The sequence below is a fragment of the Dromaius novaehollandiae genome, chromosome Z (genome assembly GCF_036370855.1).
Source record: "Dromaius novaehollandiae isolate bDroNov1 chromosome Z, bDroNov1.hap1, whole genome shotgun sequence".
Lineage (NCBI taxonomy): Eukaryota > Metazoa > Chordata > Aves > Casuariiformes > Dromaiidae > Dromaius > Dromaius novaehollandiae.
The window spans coordinates 71,131,240-71,154,171 of record NC_088132.1 but is presented as its reverse complement, the minus strand read 5'-3'; the positions used below and the strand labels follow the sequence as shown (position 1 = coordinate 71,154,171).

General features: G+C 43.6%; 1 protein-coding gene across 2 annotated transcripts; it reads left to right on the top strand.

Moving 5' to 3' along the window:
• Window positions 1–948: 948 nt before the first annotated feature.
• Window positions 949–20,752, top strand: LOC135324717 (interleukin-7 receptor subunit alpha-like). 2 transcript variants are annotated; one of them, XM_064501547.1, is made up of 8 exons: window positions 949–1,011; window positions 8,266–8,404; window positions 9,726–9,880; window positions 11,316–11,470; window positions 12,869–13,043; window positions 13,725–13,815; window positions 15,753–15,828; window positions 17,946–20,752. In XM_064501547.1, exons 3-8 carry the CDS (start codon window positions 9,760–9,762, stop codon window positions 18,447–18,449), a joined length of 1,122 nt encoding a protein of 373 aa, XP_064357617.1. In that variant the 5' UTR covers window positions 949–1,011; window positions 8,266–8,404; window positions 9,726–9,759; the 3' UTR covers window positions 18,450–20,752. The 2 variants fall into 2 exon arrangements, with proteins under 2 accessions (XP_064357617.1, XP_064357616.1); XM_064501546.1 differs by lacking the exon at window positions 949–1,011 and adding an exon at window positions 2,250–2,478.
• Window positions 20,753–22,932: the final 2,180 nt, after the last annotated feature.

Genomic DNA, 22,932 nt, shown 5'->3' with positions numbered 1-22,932 from the left:
TGTTTCCCCACCCAGACAAAATGCGGCTATGACAACATGGAAATCCCCTGAGCAACGCAGTTCTGATAATAAGATTGTTCAATGTTCAACCAAAATATTATGTCTAAAAAGTCTTTTTTTTTCAGTTTCCTTCAGCTGAAACAGGAAAAAAGGAAAAAAAAATGATCGAACTCATAGCCCACTCAATTATAAACAAGACAAATTTAAAGTGAGACGGTGTCATATCCGGCTAGTGATCAGTCTGCTCAGCAGAGCCATCCTTCTTTGATATTTCTAGCTGAAAATGCAGTAGAAATTAGCCTGAGGGTTTCTAGAATAGTATTATATTGAATATTACTAACCCAGGTGCTTAAAGCCTTAAGTAGACTTTCCTAATGTGTATTTAAGCTGGCAGGGACGGTAGGTCTTAGGGATGTGAAGTCAGCAAATACCAGTCTATTTGATTCAAGTTTGTCTTCGGTGAGCTTTAGGTCAAGCCTAGGAAACTCAGGAGGGGGAGACCAGAGACTAACTATGCTCCTGAAGTCCCACTAGCGGACTGACACCTCTGAAAGGATATTTCTTGAAGGGAGAGCGTACAAATAGGTGCTGCGCCCCAAATAATTCTGTCGGTGAGGCCAAGCCGTGGACTGAAGGGGGGCCATGCCGATGCCGTTGACTCCAGCAGGGTGGTGAGGAGAAGCCACAGGGCCGAGATCTCGCCCTGAGCTCCGGAGCCCCGGTGCCGTGCCTAACGCCCGCTTGCCTTGGAGTGGGAGGCTGCTACAGCCTGACAGGTCTCTCCTGCGTTTGTTGGTGGGATTTATCCTGGAGGTCTGCAAAGAAGACATCTACCCCTGAGTCACCTTGGGCTCCTTTCATACTCAGTGAAGAGAGAGAGAGACATGTTTAGGGGGTTAAATTTCACCTTTTAAATGTCTATTTCAGGATGGGATGAATCATGCCTTAAAAGAAGCTGCCGCTCTCCGCTGGCCGTAAGGGAGGAGTGAAGCACGAGAAGCTCTGACGTAGGTAGGTACACTGTAAATACCTACATCTTGTCAGATAAATCCAACCTCATTTTCCTGTGTCTGTCTAAGCTTAGTGAGTCTTCAGGGATCTCTCTCCCTCTGTGGGGACCCTCAAGGTCTGATCACAAGGAGGGACTTGGCACAGACATGGGAGAGCTACGAGATCCCAGGCAGCCCCGCTGAGCTGTCCCGCAAAGGGGACCGCTTCTTCCCATTAAAGCTCAGCGGGGGACAAGGATGGAAACCAAAAGCACTGCCCCAGTGCCTGGGCAGCTTGGCTGCCTGCTACTCCCTCCTCAGGGCAGGGAGCGACACCAGAGGAGAGTCCACCCTGGCAAGAAGGACACTTTCCTAGATGTGAGAGCTGAGCTTTCATCATTTTGGTGCTTGGTTTAAAATCTTTCCCTGCAGATTAAAAAGCCACTGTGGCTTGTGCAGTCTGAGTCTCTTTCTTTATAGTGTCATCATTTTTCTTTTTGCTCAGGCACCATTACCAACTCTGTTTCCTTTACGCCCCCGACGTAAAGCCCTTTTGGTGCATCCCGTGCGGTGCCAGTGCTTGCTCTCCTCCTTCGACTCTGATGCTCACTTGCAGCCAGCCACATCAGTCAGCAGTGAGCCTAGCCCTGTATTACCCTCTGGTGTGCATTGGTGTATGGAGCCACAGAAAGTGTGCGGAGGAAGTATTTAACACCTCCTCTTTATCTTCCTCTTTCTGCCTCTGTTTTGCCCAAAGCTTGAAAAATTGCGAGATGCATCACTTTGTTCTTAGGAGTAGGGTTTTGCAGGATTAGTCTTTTAGACCTCTACTTGCCTGCGTCAGCACTGCCTTGTTTGGGACTTGTACAGTGCCAACACTTAAAGAATAAATAATGGCACTTCATAGCTGGAAATTTCTCTCCCTTGGACCCGTGTATCTCCACTGAGAGGAAAGTGGATGTGAGGAACTAAACGTCTGGTAGAATTCAGCTCTCTGCTTTGTGGCTATCTTTGGAGATAAGCTGCATAACATGAGGACTGAATCATGCTCTCAGGGAAATCAGTAGCAAATATCCCACTAGCAAAGTTAGGGGCATGATCCAAGAAATTTGCCCTCAAGTCACTGGACTTAACCAGATTCTGCCCCATAAGTTCAATGGACTTAATGGATCAGGCCCTTAGTTTTGAAGTGGGAAGCATGTTTCAAAGTAAAAGCTCTGCTAATATCTTCATGCTGGCTTCCTGCTGTCTGTCACTAGTCATCCTTGCCGGCATGTTTACATTTCCCCCTGCCTGCGGTCTCTTTATCAGGCAATGGGTTTGTTCTGTCATCTAGTATAAAGTAACTGAACAAGTGTTTTGTGCACACACGTAGTGCGCACATGCGGCTAGCTCAGGATGACACGGACGAGTACTGTATTGAGCATTTTCTTCTTGTTTCTTCATACCGCTTTTGGGGAAAGTGGTTGCACCTCAGCAGATGGTGACGGTGAGTCATTTCATGTTCATCTTTCCACTTGTGTATGATCTTGAAAACCTGGGTTAAGAGCTCCGACATGTAACTGCTGGGTAAAATGTGTTAGTATTTTAGTCTTTGGGCTCTTTCTGTTAGTGCCAGGACCTTAGTGAATGTGGAGCTGGAGGGTTATCTGTTGAATTCCCAGGTCTGCTTTCCTTGTAATGTCCAAACTGTAATAAAATCACAGTGATGATAGCTGTATGCAGAGGGCATGCAAGATCAGACCTGTTTAGCCTTTCTCACTGTATTTAGTTTTTATGTGAAGAATTATGCCTGTTGGTAGGGAATCATTTCGTTCTTTTGTCGGCTATAATTACCTGAGCTGCTGTCAGAAAAGGGTGAGGTTCTGACTTTTCGTGCCCTTGGCAGCTTCTTCCAACGAGAATGTTTTAATGTAGCTCAAACTTGGTCCAACCTGTTCTACTTAGAAATCGAAACTTTTTTTTTTCAAAAGATTATATAAGTTATATGTGAGGGTAGTCCCAGTCTCCATAATAGTGTGGCTGAGGCAGCAGTTCAACCAGCACCTTCTCAGCAGTCCATCACTGGTGAGCAGCCATCACTTGTACATCAAAGAATTATAAATTAATTCAACAGTTTAAATTCAGGCTTACTGCAAATTTCAACATTTCATTTAGATGGGTGAAAATTATTTAGCAGCAGAATTATCCAAATTAAAAGGCAAAATATAAAAAGCAACAATAAAACTACTCTCTTTCAGTCTTCTGTCTTTTCTCAAAAGGGAGATGGAAAACTGGATTTACAGATTCAACCCCAGGTATTTTAAACTTTTACTGGTCTAACACTATTCATTCATATAAAGAGCACTGACAGAGTCTGTAGCACTGTACATGAAGGACATGGACAGTCACTCAGTTACCAGTAATTTTAGAGTCCCATAATTTTACTGTTTGGGGTTTTAGGAAAGTGATGGCTGGGCACCTATGCTACCTAGCAGATCTAATCATGAGGATCTCTTTTTTTTTCCCTATGTGTCATGTATCATAACATGTATATACATATACACGGATAGCTGTACAGATACTCACATAGGATACGCATGAGAAGTTTATTAGAAGAAAACAGAAGAACTTAGGTCTGCATCTAACAAACTCTTGTTTTTTCTGTTTGCCTTTTGTTCATATGCTTTGCTTAGAGACGGGTTTTGCAAGCAGTTACTGTGGTGAGTGGTCGACGCTAATGATTTATAGTTGAAGTTACTGAAATCTTCAGGACTTCTTAGAGCAGATAGGACAGGACCTGTCCTTGGTTAGCCTTTTCGCCAACTTCCAGTAAGTCAAGACTAATCCTTTGCTTAGAAATGAACAGATTTGGAAAATCCCCATTGAGCAATTACCATTATTAATGCTTTCTTTATGAGTGGCATGGCTTTGGCCAAGAAGTTAAACAGCCCAGGGTAAATCACTGGTGATGGATGTTTCAGCCTCCCCCCGTCTGACTTCCGTCCTCTCCCTGCCTCCCGGTGAAGTGCTGCCGGCCAGGCTGCAGCAGGATGCAGGCGCCAGCTCACCCCCTTCTTAGGAGCAGAGGAGGGAAGAAGTTCACTACTGCTCTTGCCTTCACCTCCTCCTCTTTTATAAGCCGCAGACTGTCCCCCCAGCTCTGTCCCCTCTCTTCCAGCCACCCGCAGCCAGGCGGAGGGGGGTGGAGAGCCCCAAAAGCCATCGGAGAGCTACAAGGCAGCTGCAGTGGGGCAGGAGGGGTCAGGCAAGGGAAAGCAGGAGGCAGCATCTTACTAGGTGCCAGCGGGCAGGGCAGCTCCCTGAAACAGCCCTCCTCCGCAGACTTTATGGTTTGTCCAACCCGCCTCAAAACTGTTCTGATTAAAATGATTTCTCCATGAATCAGATTAATCCCAAATCCAGTCAATATTCTGTCTGTTGCTATTAGGACTAGAAATTTCGCAAGACTCTGTCTGTGGAAACGGTCACTTCATCTGCATGGAAAATTCAGTCACTGACCCTGCGGGCATTTGCCGGTACCTTTGGTTTCATGTATTGTGGTTAGTCCCAGTGGCTTCAGAGCATGTGCATGGGCTCTGCTGGTGCTCTCCTCTTGGCAAAGGTTCACAGGGCTCCTGCTGTGATTCGGACCGTTCAGCTGGGTGTTGTCCAAACCCAAGAGACAACCACTTCTGTGAAGGATGTGCCCTGCTTGTAGCGATGAGACTGAGCTTTTTCCCACTAGAATCTCCCCATATTGAGTCCTGCCTTCATTTCAGCAGAACCAGGCTCAGAGGTGTGGTCTGGTCTTCTCAAGGAAAAAATTATCGTCTTGTGAACTTTTAATTGTATAAAGAACCCTCACCAGTGTGAGCAGTGTTGGCATCATCAAAACCATTTACGTAGTGAACACATTTGTGTGCAGTGTTTTTGAGGTTTAGGGAAGCATTACTGGGGCTACATACAAACACATGTCAGCTAAAAGCAAAATTACTGTCAGCCTGTGGAGTAATAGTACCTGAAAAAGCTTTTCAAATTGCATACCTCATGTTGATCATGAGGTTTAATTAGCATATATTCTATGATTAAAATGTGATTTACATGAATAAGGAACCACGTAATCACAATGTGAAAGGTCAGTGTCTGAAAGGTAAAGTCCTGCACCCAAGGGTGCAGCTCTACTAGTTAAACATTAAATGACTATTTGAACTTCAAGACAAAAACTTTTTCTTTCTTTTGATCTTGCAGTCAGCCTCATAGAAAATGATTTAAAATTTCTGTCACTTTTCAGCAAAGCAGTATCAAACAGCTGAAAGATTTCTACTGATGTGATACTTAACTAGTATGATGCTTATCACTTTTGTGTGTTTATACAAAATAGCTGTATTAGTTTCTATTCACAAAAAGCACCAAGAAATCCGTATGTCTCATATAAATGAAGATAAGTCATCCTAATTCATAAGTTTTAATGCTGTCTTGTGGTAACTATAAGTATAAATAAACCAAGCTCCCAGTATTTGTATCTGAGGTTTTAGCAATGCTTCGAATGTGACATATCTGTGCATGTAAGCTTTGGGTGTATCTGCCCATCTATCTAAAATATATTTTATACAGATTCATTTCAGCTCACTTGTCTTCCCCTGATTTTTGAATAAATGTGAATGTGTGCATGCACTTTTACCTGCAAATCAATAATTACATATAATATACATCTGTATATGTATGTCTGTCCAGATGGCTCAGGGCTGTGGTGATCAAGACTTTCAGCTGTGTGAAATTGCTGCTGTGCTCATTCTAGAGTTGCACTGACCTCTGTTTCTCTCTCTTAAATGCTGATGGTCAACCAGATTACTGCACTACCAGCTTTGTGTGTGCCTGTGCTGCACAGTGTATCCCCACAAACTGGCAACCTTAGTAAAAGATGCTGCATTTCCTCATCCTTCAAGGAGAGCAGGGTTCACCTTGGCACAGAGAACACAGGAGCTGTGGTGAGAAGGGAAGCAGTTTCGTAGCTTCTTAGTACCTGTTGCTCGTGGTAGCCACTAAAGGGCCACTCAGTCTTAGCTCAGAGGGTGGCTCTGACCCTTTCAAAGCAGCAGGCTCCAAGTTCTGAATTAATACAGTAGCAAACGTTCCCCTTGCTCCTGCTGCCCACCACAGATGCTAGTCACATCTGCCTTCCTCCTAGCCCCAGTCGGCACCACATTTGCATTTTTTGCTGCAGTTCTGAATTACTTCACGTATCCCACGCCAGATGCATTTCATCTTTGATGTCAGCAGGAAACACTGGCTGATGGGGACCCTGATGGTTGCTACTCTTTATTTACGTTTTAAAGTAAAACCAAAAAACTAACCCTTGCTTTCTTTCTGTTGTTAAACCATGACTTTAGTTGTATTCCCATTCAGAACAAGGTCTCCCTGTATGCTGGCAGCATTTGCCAGAGATCCTGCGACATACGGTAGCTACAGTAATATAAAGATGTGTCACCGGTATAACTGTGAATCACAGTATCCAAGTAGCCAATCACCCTTCAGTGGTTCAAATTTACCTGTGCAATATCAGCGATAATAATCATTTTCTTTGGGAGGGATTTTCCATCGGAACTTTTTCCATGGGCATTTCCCCACATTGTCTGTGCAGATATGTGAGTCACCGTTCTCATGGGAGCAGCCAGGTTCTCGTTTTCTCTGTGGCACCACCTGGGAGTGCCACATTGGAGAGAACTGGGTAGGAGAGAATCAAAGGTGGGGGTGGATCAGGAATAATCCTGGGGGATTTCTGAGGAGATGGTTATATATCATCACAGCGATCCTTAACCACCTGTAAAGGAGCAGAGGTGTTCCTCCCACCAAGGATCTGCTTGAGGGCTCATCACAGTAACCCTTTCATTGACCTGATGGTCAATGCTATGATGGGTGAGACTTCATGAAGTCCCACTGAACTGACAGTTTCTACCAGACAGGACTCCTCTGAAAAGCATCGGTTGTTGTTTTGCTGACCTCATATGTACCAACTGCAGGACAAGAGACATATGCTCATAGTCAAATTGTAATTGTTTTATGAGTCATCGAGGCAAATCTGCAGGAAGCCGTGCGTTCTGGCAGAAAGTTTGAGCTTTCCCTCCCGAGCTCAAATTCGTGACATTTCAAAGAATGCTGCAATACAGTCAAAATGTGCTATGGGATTCAATTGCCTTGTGACAGCAAAATACTCCTGTTTTTCTAAAACTACCCATATCATTTTCCAGTCTCCTCACGAGTCTGGAAACTGGCCGCACTTTCACAGCACAATCAGGGCAGGGGCAGGAAGATGCTGCGCTGATGCTCTCAGATGTCTGCAGGGCGGCTGGTCCTTCTGCAGGCACAGCAAAGGAAATTGCTGTTCTTGCATCCTCCAGGGTGGATCTACTGCTTCAGAGTTACAAGATGTTTGATGCGCTGCAGGCTGTCCTGATCTGAAATTCCCGCACAAAAAAATCTCCTGCGGAGACTAGCCCTTGCCCTAGAGAAGACATTAGCCTTGTGCATCAGCCGCAAACACTGCTGGCAGTAATCATGCTGAGTTTATCTCTCAGTGCACATTTCTGTTCTGTTCATTTTCGAGAGCGTTTTGGTCCTTGACATAAATGTTCTGCTTTTCAGTGGGCATCATGAGCGTGTCTTGCTACCCTTTGCATGACAGGGGCTAGCAGTGTTTTGTGGTTTCTAATAGGAAAACCTGTTTGAGAAAGTTCTGCGGGAATTTCAAATGGAGTAGGTCCTACTTTTTTCTTGCTATAAAGTTCATCTGTAACTTTTAAAACTAGAATGGCCCTGTCCTTGGCTAGAACAGCCATGTCAAATTTACAAGGCATTAAATTGCACAGAGAACAATTTATTTTCTCTGCTTCGCAGTCTGCCCTGGGACTTTTTCACATCGAAGGTTTCCAAGATGACTTCAGCACCCTTCTTTGACCATGACTAACAGCAAAGAGCAGACATATGTGTCTTGTCTGATCGAGCCATCTGCTACGCAATGTCATTTTATAGTTCACAAAAGACTGATGATGCGGAGTGCACCTTGGTACATTCTGAGTGGGTGGGTTTCAGTCACGTACAGGGAGAACAACCTTGAAAGGTATAATTGGCTTTTTATTTCATTTTGAACAAGCTTTCTTCTCCTTTTACAAAACTGGTCGGTTAATCCTCTTCCTTTTAGGCAACCACTGAAAGAAACAACCCGTTTTACAATGGATCTGTAAATCAAATAGACTAATCGGTTTACTTCATTGGTATTCTGTGAATTTCTCCTTAGGGACTTTTGGAGATGATGAACCAGATAATTTGGACATCAACTGTTTCAGTCAGCTGGAATTTAAGGATTCCTACAGCAGCCTAACTTGCAATTTTACGGAGCTGCCTCCCTACAACACTAACTATACCCTGGCTGTGTGGTAAGCGGTGTCACTGTCTGTCCTTTGGTAAAACTTCTGGGAAGCCGAAATGCTAAGAACCAGTGAATCACACTGACATATGCTGGGAAAGAGGACTGGAAAAATTAGACAAAGTTCTGATTCAGAGTGTTGTACCAAGTTTGAATACTATATTCAGCAAAAAAATAAGAGTTTCTTGAAACAGAATCTAACCCCTGAATAAGAAAAAGAATTAGCTGAAAGGATCTATAATGTGCATCATAATGTCTGCAATATTCCTGATCTTATTTCTGTTGTTTTGGCCCATACGTTATCACTAGTGAAGCTGAGCATGCACAGAGAGCATTTTCCTTTTAAATTAGATGGTAGTGAAATAAAACGACTTAGGAATGTTTTTGAAGAGGCAGATCCTTTCCACACAAAATTCTTTGGTGTAAAGCCCAATTTTCCACTGAGGGGAAAATGTCATTATCTTGTTCAAGATAAAAATTAAGCGATTGTCTTCTCACACATGGACATACAAAAATACACACTAGAATGAGTATACAAACACCCAAACAGCTACCAAACACATCAGTCATCTCCACTTCTATCTGAGGCCATGAAACTCTTTTCTACCTTGTTTTTGTCACTGATGCACCTAGCTGAAGAAGCTCAATTTTTTTTTTAATTTTGTATACTTTTGCTTTTCCCTTTGCCTGTTTTTCCTGAAACTGAAAGTATTGCGGCAGCCAGCAAAAGTCAATTTGGGGTTTTTTTGCATCTTGCTATTCTAATCACTACTTATTTTCAATTTGTTTGTTTGTTAGAATTTTTCTGTTTTCTATTTTCATGGGTTTAACTCTGGGATTTGACTGAAATTTTATCATAGCCCTCTATCACAGGAGGCACACAGACATATTTCCACCTGTGAAACTATGCCATTAATTTCCTCTTGGCCTGGCTGTATTTGCTTCCTCTGCAGTCAGTAAGAAATTTCTCATTTCCTTCAGTGAGCATCCAAACATACTGCTCGGTATTTACAAATGGCGGCAGTAAGATCATGTGTAAAGATACAACTTTTTTTTAACGCATATCTATCCAATTAAATAATGGCATGCTTTTTTCTTAGAGAGCTCCATGACTCTTACTGTGATTCACGTCGCTTGATTATTATGCTCACAGACCGTGACTAAAAACAGTATCAATCTTTTAAGGTCTTCGTTTGTGTGGTATTGTTTCTTATTTCTTATTCATATGGAATCTCACTTCAGTTAATGTGAAATGAACAATCAGCATTTGTCCCTGACTATTTTATAGTAAGACTGAGAGGAAGCTAATGTTGTGTCACTTTGGTCAACAGTACCAAGGAAGACAGCAATTATATATGTTCCAATATGGAGAAACAGGAAGATGCGTATTTCTTACAGTTCACTGATATACTCTCAAATAGAGACATTTGCATGGACTCTGAGATAAAAAGAAAGACCTGCAGGAGTCTGGTTGTAACTGACATTGGTAAGACACCTAACATTTTGCTCATTACTAAAATATATAAGCTACTAGGAAAAAAGTAGCCCAACACAGAACTTAAGGGTCAATCCAAATGAAATAGAGGCAATATAAAATAGTGTCCTAGGAGGGGATCAGTGGTAGGTCATGCTAGATTTTAGGTTATGGTGGAGTGTGATGTTCCCCTTGCTTCAAAACCAAGCATGGTTAACCTCCGTTGAAAAAGTGTAGCTGAATTCTGGCTTATTATAACGCTCTGTTTGACCAGACCTAGACCTAGATTGAATTATATGGGTGAGTGAAGCAGCTATTTTGGAGCTTGGCTGAAATGTCAAGCAGGGACATTTTATTCATCTTTTACTAGGACTTCGGCAGTTTCAGGGCTGACCACTTAATGTCTAGCGTGAGCTCAGCAGCCACACTCTAATCCCACACAGGGCTTATGAGGTTGTGAGATTTCACTTTTTCATGCCTTGCTTCTTGGTGGAATCAGTGGTCTGAAGTAGATGCTCATGATTCCTGCAGCACAGAAAGGGTGCTGAGGGTCCACAGATGGGTTTGTTAAAGCCTCAGAGGGAAGCTGCATGAGCTAAGAAATGGGGAATTCAGGGAGAAGAGGTGTTCCTTAGGGCTTACCGTTCTCAGGAGTTTGTCCCATCTGAGGGCTGCAGAGAAGTCCTTATAGGGCAATCCTATTTTCTGCTCTGATATTGCATTGATTTACCTTCTTTGGCAATAGACACTGTGATGTCCTTCTCTTATGAAGCATTTCTGCCCCAGTCCAGTAGTTTAGTGATCATCTTATGCCTCATCTCAGTTTGTGGGCCAGCTTGGACTAACTTTCTGTGCCCAGAAACTACCCAGAAATGCCCCCTAAGAGAGTCCCTCTCCAGTTGCTTAGCAGTTTGCCACAAGAAATGCATCAGAACACTACTGAATAGTCAACACTGGCTCTTAACAGCTTCCACATCACGATTACAGCTTTTAATGTGGAAGACACAACCATGGTAACTGACAGGTTACTCCTTAAAAAGAATTTAATAGTCTCTCAATTGAAGGCAGAAGTCTCAGCACCCTGGTTAGAGGGACTGAATTTCAGGTCTCCAAGCAGAGCTAGTGCAGGAGTGTGGGATGCTTTGGTGTTATTTTCCAAGGACTCAGTGTCACAGTCCAGGGGAGTGCTGTCCCTGCTGCAAATGCTGTATCAAGCAGGTCCTCTGCTGCAGCAGATGAACACCAAGCCCTGCTTGGGACTGGGATGAAGGGATGAAATGGAGCTTATCATTACACTTGCCCAGATCAGGCCAGCCATGCACTGTTCCCTAGGTCAAGATAGGTCACTCAGGAGGGGATCAAGCTTGGAATGGACTTTTCTAAACGTGTTTATTTTGTAGCAGCATTAATCTGATCCTGTTATATCCTGTTTTGTTATCATTTGCAGTTAAGCCAGAAATACCATTTGATATAAACATCACATACCAAAAGGAGGCAAATGAATATCTTATTCATTATAGTACACCACACTCATGGAAGAAATACTTAAAGGACAAATTAATACACCAAATAGCCTACCGTCAGGAAGAAGGAATTTGGAAAGTAAGTGACAATGTAGACATGCTTACACTAATTTCTGAAATTAACATTACCAGAAATGCCAGTATCATGTAAAAACCTCACATCTGCACTTTTAGAGTTCTCCAGTTCAAAACCTGGAAAGATGTAATGCTTGGCATTTACATGTTTCGTTAGTCGAAGCAGTTCCAGACTGACCGCAACTGTGTCTACTAGATACTTCTCTGGACTACAGAAGTGCCCTTCATGTGTGCTTGTGCCTTGCAGTGAAAATAGAAGAAACAATAAAGGAACAGAACCATCTTCAATATTATTAGTAATGAGGTTTGCTGTGATGGCCTTGTTCTTGTTTTCTGTGCCTACCAGTTAGTAGATTGTATGACCTCTGGTGTTTCAGCCTGTGACCTGGCCTTTTTTTATATAGCAGTAGGTTTTTTGTGTCCCTTTCTCTTTGCAACTTCTCCAGCCTGGGGGTCATGTGGAGTCAGCTCTCCAGTGCGCAGCCCTTCAGCTCTCCCTGCCTCAGACCATGTTTCAGGGTGCAGCTTTCTAGGAACCAGGCCTGAGTCTGGGCAGGGCCGCCTGGTTGCAGAGATCTGCATGTCCTCCCCCAGAAGAGCAGCAGTGCGAACATTAGTTTGGATGAGGGGGCTTTTAAAAGCACGTACTATATGTTTTTAACAGAGGAAACACAGGAGAACAGTAACTAGAAAAAGAAACAGATTCAGACAACTGAATACACTGACGTGGAGAGTGTCTCAGATCGGCACAATGGGATTTCAGCTTCTTTCCTGCAGTTGTTCTTTCAGAAGTTGTCTTTTTACGCACCACAGTCTTCTTTTTTTTTTTTTTTTCCTCTCCCTTCTGAGTCTTCCCAGTAAGCATATATTGTCCATTACAGCACCAGAAGTAGCATAGTACAGTTGTTTTCCAGCCAGGTCTTACCCGGCATTTATCTCTCTTTCCGATACTGTCCTGACTTCCTGGCTATTGAACCAGGCTGATGCTGTGATCATCACCTTTACAATAAGCAAACACACAGAGCAAACAGTAGAGGACCGCAAGGACTCATCTGAGCTCGTATTTGTGCATAGCTGAGAGCTTAGAATTTCAAAAAAAACCCTGTGTTTCGCAGCTTGAAGTCTCTCCTTCAGGTGTAGCCATGGATTATTGTGTGTTGGGGCCCCCTTCAGAAAATCTCAGGCTATGCAAGTCCAGCCGAAGAGTCCTTGCTCTTTGAATGGAGCCCACCATCAACTGTTTCTCTCTGGTCTTTCTGTATGATGTTTAGAAAATGTCTTTGCTAAGATGGTTGGCTTCTAAGTCATATGGCTTAGACTTGCATTTTGCTGAACCTGGAGGATGCTTTTTTTGTCTTTTCTAGAAAAATTAATGGATTTTTTTTTGTGTTTGTGTGTTTAGACAATAGAGTCTCCATACCTGCAGGTAAAATTACTGGGGAAAAATCTTGAAAAAGATGCATCATATGAAGTGAAAGTCCGTTCAAAGCCCAATGGAGATTATTTTAAGGGCACATGGAGTGAATGGAGCACTTCCAAGAGCTTCAGAACGGCCGGGGAACACTCCACGGAAAAAGGTAAGGGGGGAAAAACACTTACGTCCATTTGTGAGAAAAAGCTCAGCCTGAGCAGCCAGAGTTGGGGCCCTCAGGCTGTGATCAGTGATGACCTGACTCCCGGCTACCTTAGCAGTGGCAAGGCAAGAGCAAAAGGAGGGGAAGAGCACTGCCGGGGCCTGCGGCAAATGAACACGGCCCCCGGGGAGGGGTGTTGGCTAATGCAAGCGGGTTAGATGCAGATGGTTGTATGCAAACACGTCACTTTAATCACAAATGTGATCCAGGACAAAACCTCATCACCTCTCTTGTGAGCAGAAATAACCCTTCTGGTCCTTTGAGTTCCTTCAGGCTCCAGGGCCCTCAGGGCTCCTCTGCACAACATGTAGTTCAAAGTCATATCAATACTGCTGTAAGGATACAGCAAGTGACAGCTTCCCCGTGCTGGAGGCAACAGCAGACTTTGAGCTGCTTTAATCCAAGCAGGTAACCTAGTTTAACATTCAACCAAGCGTTGAAAATCTGAGAGCTTTCCTCTCTCCACCCTCGAGGAGGCTGGAGAAATTGACTGCTGTATCAGTCCAGTGATAGGAAAGTGCAATGTTTGGCATTTATTTCTAATTTATTGTCTGAAGACATTACAGTTACAGTGGCTACCAAGTATTTATATGCAATAGCAGATGTTCTTTTTTTTTTCTTTAGACACTGACATGGTCATGATTATACTCTCCATCCTGGGATTCATTTTGTCCGTTGTCATGATTGTCCTGATCCTAACTTTTTGGGAAAACAGGTAATCTAAGTCTCTTCATATCTGAAAAAGAGTTGGAAAACAGTCCTATTCTGACAGTCCTAGCGCTTTTGCTGTTATACTTCTGAACTGTTCTCTTCCATCTCTGGGCCTCTATATCAAGCCAAAGGCAAGCAAAGAGTAAAAGAAGTGGGCAGTCAAGGAGAGAGTGTCAGTAGGTAGAAGACAAGCTCTTATCCTCTGCCACTTCAAGAGCAGACTTCAGTCTTGGGCTTGAAACACTGGGACCTTTCAGGAGCTGAAGCCAGCACAAAACACAGCGTCAGTGTCTCACTGAAGGCACATTTGACTCATGAATATGGGTTTTAGTGAAGTCTCAAGAGGTTTGAAAACTGTTCAGTGGAGAGATTGTCTTTTTCCCTTTCATAAGCTGAGTCAGCAGAATGTTCACACTTTAACCCCTTCAAAAGCAGCGTGGCAGTGCTCTTGGGGAAGAGATCTTGGTGTCATCAGTCACAAGCGCAGCCTGCTGCAGGTCACATTTGGTGTGACAAAGCCAAACTCTACCTCCCCTTCCAAGGGGGTCAAGGAAGAGCTGGAACTGAGGCTATATTTCAGAGGCAGTCCTGTGTGTTGGGGTTTTTTCGTTTATTAGCTACAGAGCCGTAGATAGGTATCTGTAAATATAGTAAATGCATTGTAAAAGTATATACCTTTATGTATTACATATAAGAGATAGCTAATAGACATGGTTAAGGAAATAAATAGATAAATAGATAATCTGGCGGACCCAGAATCTGAAATGAGAAAGTCTTAAGTTTAGCCACAGGAGATGCCCCACTTGCAGGTAAAATGCCCAGGGCTGTTCTGTGGCATTCAGACCAGCTGACGTGAACAGCCCCAGCCCATAACATCCACCTCTGCCAATATCCAGGGAGATGGCCACATACAAGCTGTCTGTTGGGGACGATCCTTGGGCTGTGCTAATTCCTGCAGTAGACGTGGGGATTGTGTGGGGATGTGCTAGCTGGCTCTGCTCAAACCCTGCCAAGGACCATTCTAATAATTAAACAGTATACACATCTGAGTTGTCTGCCAGGGAATGCTCCTTGGTGCTGCTTAATTTGCTAGTAGAGATGTAACTTGACATTCTACCCCATGCTTTTTAGTGTTCCTGAGCACCTGTAATTCTCATAACTTTGCTAGAAGTTCTGCATATATAAAATCTCTGAAAAATCACATTTTAGACAGTGAGACCCTTTGAGCCCAGAGGTCTCCTTTTTCAAAATAAGAGGGGTTTTATATATATATATATGTATATGCACAGACACATATAAATATAGATTCATATACGTCTATACTATATTATCTATATCACTGCAACCCTGAGTGTCAGTTGGGCAATGTTTTCTAGATGCAGCATGGCTGAAGGGTTTGAGTCACACAGCAAGAGAATTTTGCTAATTAAGGCAATAAGATGACACCTACGGGACAAGGCCACAACACAGATGTCTGAAGCACAGATAGTTGGCCAGGGAGTGGAACAATGTGCAATTCTTTGTTTAATACATACATGTAGAGGCTGTTATATGTGCAGATTTGCACTTTAACCACAGCAGCTTGTTCCACTTGCAGAAGCTGTTTTCACCATACAAAACCCAGTTAACATAGCCATATTCAAATGAGACCTTTGCCAGCACAATTTACTGCTTTTCCAGTAGTGGGGAAGTGTCTTACTTTAACTGTGGCAATCTGTGTATTCAGAAGAGCAATGACTATTAGGTGACCTTTATATCTCCTCCTCTTCTCCTGTCTTTGTTTTATGCTCAGTCTTCTCTTCCATTTGTTCTGAGTCATACAAGCCACCTCTAAGACTTTGCAAGGATTAGTACAAATGATGCAGTATGAACCTCCTGTATCGCAACATCTCTCTCTCTGGCTGCTGTTGAGCCCCTTTTTGTCTACCATTCCTGTTTCAGGATCAAGCCCGCTGTGTGGCCAAACCTTCCTGATCATAAAAGAACCCTGGAGCAACTGTGCAAGAAACCAAAAAACGTATGTGCTTCTATTGTTCTTATTGCATGGGGATAGGCTGTGGGGAACATAATTAACATCCATGACAGTGTACGCATTTGCTGCAGAGACTAGGCTATCTTTCAAAATGGCTTCTAAAGTTCATTCAAGAGAGGTAGTATTTGCACAGGCAGATGCAGAAGGGTATGAATAGAATAGACAGTTGCCTCAGCTGAATTGCACAAAAAAACTATAGAGTGTTAGAGAACTTGGTATATGATGAAAGGTTAAAGGAATAGGGTTTGTTCAGTCTAGAAAAGAGAAAACTCAGAGGGGAGCTAATCATATCCTTCCAATTCCTAAAATTCATACCCTTCCAATTCCTAAAAGGTAGCTATAGAGAAGATGGAGGTGCTCTCTTCACAGGGATGCATGGTGACAGGACAAGAGGAAACAGACACAAGTAGCTTCAGGGGAAATTTCATCTGGGTATAAGAAAAAGAAATCTTCACTGTGAGAACAATTAAACGTTGTGTAGATTGCCGAGAAAAGGGGTAAAAACTCCCTGTCTGGAAATATTCAAGACTTGGCTTGACAGGGTCCTGGATAACCTAACCTAAGGCCCTGCTTCTGGCAGAAGGTTGGACTGGGTGGAATCCAGAGGTTCCTTCCAACCGAGACTTTCCTATGACTTTGTGATGCTACAATCATGGGGCTGGATGGGTGGCCCTCTGCAAATGTGCCTGGTGATGCTCATATAGACCAATAGAACTGCTCATGCCCCATAAAGCCCAGGAACTGCTTTTTGCCAGACAACGGCCTGTTGTGCAAACATTACAGACTGTACGGTTTGTACCAGTTTTTTAACCAGTTGCCTTACAACTACGCCTAGAGTATTTTTTCACTAAGAAACTCATCAGTGCTGTTCTGCCAAATGAACAGCAGTCTCCACTTAGTGCATTACTAGCAAGTTATTAATCGTCAGAGGTCAAAAAAAGGTTCTTTTATCTCTAGTGCTATCTAGTGCAGGTATCCCTAATATGTTTGAGGAAGTCATGATAAACATTTCCTTCCTACATTGCTAAATTAGTAACATAAAGCTGAAAGGGACCATGTGGGTCGACACATTCATTCCTATGAAATGGCAGGTGTGCGGTAGATATCTGGCTCAGAAGAGTCTGTAAAACAGTACTATCATGCTGCACAGACCATAAAACCCTCTCCAGTGCCACTGCCTGGAAGACACCACTAGATAGATTCAGATTAATATGGGAAAGGATTTTGAGCCAGGTCATAGCCAATTCTCCGGTAACCCGTTGGTCAGTCTGTTCAAGGGTAGCTCTAGAGTTAAAGAAATAAATACCCTTCTAAAATCAGATGGATTATCAGATTCACAGATTCACAGAATGGTTGAGGTTGGAAAGGAACCTCTGGAGATCATCTAGTCCAACCCCCCTGCTCAAGCAGGGTCACCTAGAGCACGTTGCACAGGATTGCGTTCAGGCGGGTTTTGAATATCTCCAAGGAAGGAGACTCCACAACCTCTCTGGGCAACCCGTTCCAGTGCTCTGTCACCCTCACAGTAAAGAAGTTTTCCCTCATGTTCAGACAGAACTGCCTGTGTTTCAGTTTGTGCCTCTTGTCCTGTCGCTGGGCACCACTGAAAAGAGTCTGACCCCATCCTCTTGACACCCTCCCTTTAGATATTTGTATGCATTGATAAGATTCCCCCTCAGTCTTCTCTTCTCCAGGCTAAACAGGCCCAGCTCTCTCAGCCTTCCCTCATAGGAGAGATGCTCCAGTCCCCTAATCATCTTCATAGCCCTCTGCTGGACTCGCTCCAGTAGCTCCATATCTCTCTTATGCTGGGGAGCCCAGAACTGGACACAGCACTCCAGGTGTGGCCTCACCAGGGCTGAGTAGAGGGGAAGGATCATCTCCCTTTACCTGCTGGCAACACTCTGCCTAATGCACCCCAGGATACCATTGGCCTTCTTGGCCACAAGGGCACATTGCTGGCTCATGGTCAACTTCTTGTCTGCCAGGACTCCCAGGTCCTTCTCCACAGAGCTGCTTTCCAGCAGGTCATTATCGAAGTATCTTTTCTGTTAAGTCAGTGCCCACTGTTAACTGACCACGGTGTTCCCTTTGCCACGCAGAATTTTGATACAAGCTTTAACCCAGAGAGTTTTGGTTATGTTCATATCCATAAAGTGGACGGCATTCAAGCAAAAGCTGAAATGGAAAGTTTTCTGCAGCCACCAGCTTCTCCACAGGCAAATATTCCAGAAAAATTTAAGAGTGGATCAAACCTGAAGATGAGCCCTGGTAGGATAAATAAAAGCAACCTAGACCTGCCTGTGACTTACGGGGGAATCTGGCCAGATGAAGCTTTGAATGGACTCTTGGATAAAAGCCAATATCCGATCACTGAAGAATTTAGCAGCTCTAGCACGTACGAAGTCTGCAGCGGCAATGGGACACCCCTGTATAATGACGGTCCTGGCCTCCATTGCGCTCCTCCCTCGTACCCCTCAGGCCAGCCCAGACCAGAGCCCCTGAATGCTGACACGGTATCCCATATGCAGCCTAACAGTGAAATTAGGTCACCAAATAATGAAGACGCATATGTCACAATGTCCAGCTTTTGCAAAAATCAGTAAGCCTTAAAAAAACAACAGAATATTGTTTTCCTGTAACACAAGCAGGCTACTTTCCTGCCTGCTGCATCAGACAATAGCACACCTCTGTGGTGCACCTTTCTCACAGTGCAATGCTACACTTACAAGGAAGAGGGTTCGTCTACATTTCAGCGATCTGCCTAACCTTCGTTCTCAGTATGCCAGTAACAATCTCCACTGCAACAGAAATGAAATTTAATTCACCCTGACTTTAATTTTCAGATCTGATTCATCCAGGACAATAACATTGCACTTCTAGCTGAAAATCATAGTGTGCGTCTCATAAACGTTGGTGAACTCTTCTGTTGACCTCTTGGTTGCAGAGTTAAGCTCTTATTGATGCCTAAGCAAGAAGCATGGCAACACATTCAAATAAAATAGAATCCAATCTCTTTTAAGCTGGGGTAGGTCAAGAGTAACTCAGCTACAGTTGGAGGAACTCCAGGAGTTTGTCAAACCCGAGTAAATGAGAGTTACTATCAAGCATTAATTGTCTGGGGATTCAGGCGTTTGATCACTGTGAAGGGAGCTGGCTGAGTCCCCAGGAAAAAGGGCGCATGAAATCACTTTACTAAGACATTTTCTCAGACTGATTTTTTTCGGAGAGACAACAACAAAGTAAAACCCCACATATAGCCACTTTTTGCTGCTGGTGAAGATCTGCACCTGAGGCGATTTTAGGATCTTTAGGTACCTGTGCTATATATTAAAGATATTCAGTATTTCATTACTACCATTTTTTAATTAAGAAAATGGAACAAAATCAATGAAAAGCGAAGTCTCAGCTCTTCCTGTAAACTGGATTGGGCCTGTAAAATGCATGACACTGCCTTTCTCTGCAGCCCTTGTACACGCATTAGTGCAGCATGCGAGTACTTTCCAGGACAGAAAGACTGAGCTAGCGTGTTTGTTCACTAGCATTATTATTCCCAACGGCTGCGGCTGCATGAGAATACATTGAACTTGGTCAGATGTTTTTCTCATGCAAGATCTGACCTAGAAAGAGTGATGGAGCTTCATGGATCCTGCCAGTGGTTGGAAGAGCTATATTGAAAGGAAAAAAAGAAAAAAGCCAAGTACCTTGTAAGGATAATGTAAAAAAATTTTTAATGTTGTTACGGAGGAAGGCACCTTTTCTGCACTCTGTACTTGGCTCCATGGGGCTTCACCACATGCTGCCACACAGACGGCTGCGTCACTTTGCAGTCCTTCTGGGATGCTACGCATTGCGAAGCACACGCTTGGAGATAAAGCTGCTATAGCCACAGGGTTGCATGACAGCCGAAAGGAGTGTGGCCACGGGAAATCCAAGCCGCTTTGCTATGCCCTGGGATTGGAGTTCACCTCCCTCTGACGTATCAGTCCCTCTAGCTGCTTTAAATTCTCCTTTATCGAAACATACGCACGTTCCCACCGTCATACAGGGTATAAAGAGACTTCTCATCCTCAGAGCTGCTCTAACTTGTTCTGACTGGTAATAACCACTAAGAAGTCGTTATATATGACATGGATTGCTTCAGAAAAACAGCACTCCCAAGATGGTATTTTACTTTCTCCAGATCCACCCGATGTTATGGGAACCTTCAACCAGGGCCCACTTTATGGTCTCTGTGTGCAAAGGACCCAAGGATTTGGCTCATGGCATTCCAGTGACCTTTTACAGAACTGTTTTTATTGCTGTTTCTCACAGAATGGCACATTGATTAATGCAACAGAAAAAGATGAAAGCCTTGAACATTCATTTGCTTTGTAATGCTTGTATTTCATTTAAAAAAATAGCTGCTAGTAATGCTTGTACTATGAAGACTTGCACAGTGCAACTGTAGATGCAGACAGATTGTGTTGGAAAGATAGCCTGTTCTGGTAATTCAGTGACAGATAAGAAGGAAATAGAGGAAGAAGCAAAAGCACATCAGAAAAATCCTATACAGTATGTGCTATGCTTATTTTGAACTCATATATACATTTTAAAAGGTTAAAAGGGATTTCACAAACATCTGTTTGCACTATTTAAACAGCAAGGTACCTGTAAGTAATGGCCCTTCTGTTTGTCCAGAAAGGCATGTAGGTCTTTAATGCAGGAAGAGTATTATAAACCTGATGTTTATTTACTTTAATTACTCTGGAATAGTCGTATTTTTTCTATGTGGTAGTCATATTTTTGCATAGCTGCTAATGTTTAAACATTCATTCTATTTCCTAAGTCTTATTTAATTAGATAAAATGTATCCTTGGTTTTATGATGTTTTACCGTATTAAAAGGACATGGCTATTTGCACCACGTATTTATGGCACTCTGATTCAGCCTTCTTGCACTCATCTGTCAGGATAGTGTTACTCTGCTGCTACAGAAATTAGGACAACGCCGTGGGCTCTAGCTAGCTGTCACGAGGCCACGGTGGCCCTGCTGGGAGGATGTACTAAGGACACAGGTTCAGCTGCTTTGGGGGATGGCAGGGCAGCGACACTGCAGTCAAACCACTGTACCCCTGGTGAGAAGGGGACTTCACAAGCGCCCTCAAGCTGCGTTGGGTCTTGGATTATTTTTCTCCCCCTCCCTTCATCACCACCACCCTGAGAGCCGAGCACAACTAGATTTCCACTTCCACTTCTGTCCCACTGACAGTGAGCCAGTATAAAACCCATCCCTGCTTGTGTCACCATGGTCGGTGAAGGGTACTTGCGTGGGGCCAGAGGGCTCAGCAGTTGCAGGGTTGGGCCGCACGCCGATGCCGGAGATAACTGGATCCCTGACCTTGCTTTTGGCCGTGGAAGCCTCTCTATAGCCTCATTTACTATGTTTTGCGCTGTTTGTCCTAACTCCCCTTCCCAAGCCAGCCCTTGTTACCCAGGTTACCGAGAGATAATTGAGCTCTGGAAAGTGGGTAAGTGAACGCGGTGGTTTGCAGTTGCAGCTTGTTTCTTCTAAATGGCTTATCCTTGCTCAGGTGAGCTGGAAACACTGAGCAGGCCTTCACGTGCAGCAGTGAATCCACGCCGGGAGAAAGAGAAGTAACAGAAAACTAAGAGGCCTCTTGTGCAGTATGTTCATTCCACTGCAGCTTTTCTTAAAGACTGATAGAAGCGAACTCATGCCACATATGGGGGATAGGGATACTTTCTTCCAAGAATGCATCACAGCATATTATAAAGTCTATCTGGAAGGGTGTATTTTCAGAACAGGGACCAGCAAAATCAAAATGAGGAGGGCTAAAAGTTAGCAATAAGGTTTCAAAAGGATCCTAGCTCTCAGAAACTGTCATGAAACCAGTTAATTGAATCACATCCAGCTGCTACCACATCAGTGCCAACAATCTGGTCATTACAGTGGTTTCAGTCAAGTCCTGTCAGGCTAAATTTTTACAAGGGTCAAGTTCCTACCAAAATAATTCTGTCTGGGGATTATCTTTTTCTGAAGCATGTAGAGACTAGCAGGTTTCCTTACGCTTTGACAGTCTGGCCTGAACTGTGGGAGCTACATCTTTTGTAAAAGTGGTCATGGAGTATTTTTCAGGTGCTGAGGTAATGGTATTTCAGTGGGTCCACTTTCAGCATTCCTGAACTTTGTATGTGGTCTTATATACAAAACATATTTGATGGGCATACATAGATACAAAACTGCTTAATGAACAGCTTTCAGTTTCCTTTTGAAAAAAAAATCCGAGTATGCACCAAAACAAGCATTTCTGGACCACGGCCAGCTTTTAGGCGCATAATATCTATGTGAAGATACAGCCATGTCTATGTCTTGATAACCCCTTATGTGGTCACACCTCAGGAGTTTCCTTAACCTCCAGGACAGACTTTCCCCCACTGCAATACACAGAATTCATTCTGGCTCAGTATCCGCACCCTGGTCTAGCTCAGCTTTCATGTACTGGTATGCACTTTATTTTCTTTAGTACAACCTTCCAAATTCACCCTTGTCACCTCCTGTGCTACAGACTCAACTGTCCATGTTACTCCGCCATTTAAAAAGAGCTTGCTTACCCTGATTTGCACGTAGCTGATTTACGACACCTATGTCTGGCAGCTGCCTGCTCCTCTGTTAGTATGTTCCTGTCAAATTCCCGATTGCTGCCATTTTCGTGCTAATGATACAACAGTCCTTCTCCCTTGTCCTCTTTGCAACTCATTTGCATTATGTAAACAGCCCCCAACAGCACACAAATACTAATCCATGAAATTAAAAAGTCTTTCGTCAGTCGTACTACTGAGTCACAGCCTAATTTTAATGGTGCTGAAAAATGTTAATTACCTCCCAAGGTGGTATTTGTCCCCTGCTGATATTATTAGCTTGTTTACCACATCTTCTCCTCTTGTGCGTGTTCATTTAGGAAGGCTGACAAAATACATTTTTGCCCGTATCAGTAGGGTGGCTGGCTGGCTAAGCGCGGTGAGACACGGGAACCAGCTCTGCCCAAGGGGAAGAAGAGTTTAAATGGGTGCGATGTGGTGTAAAGTC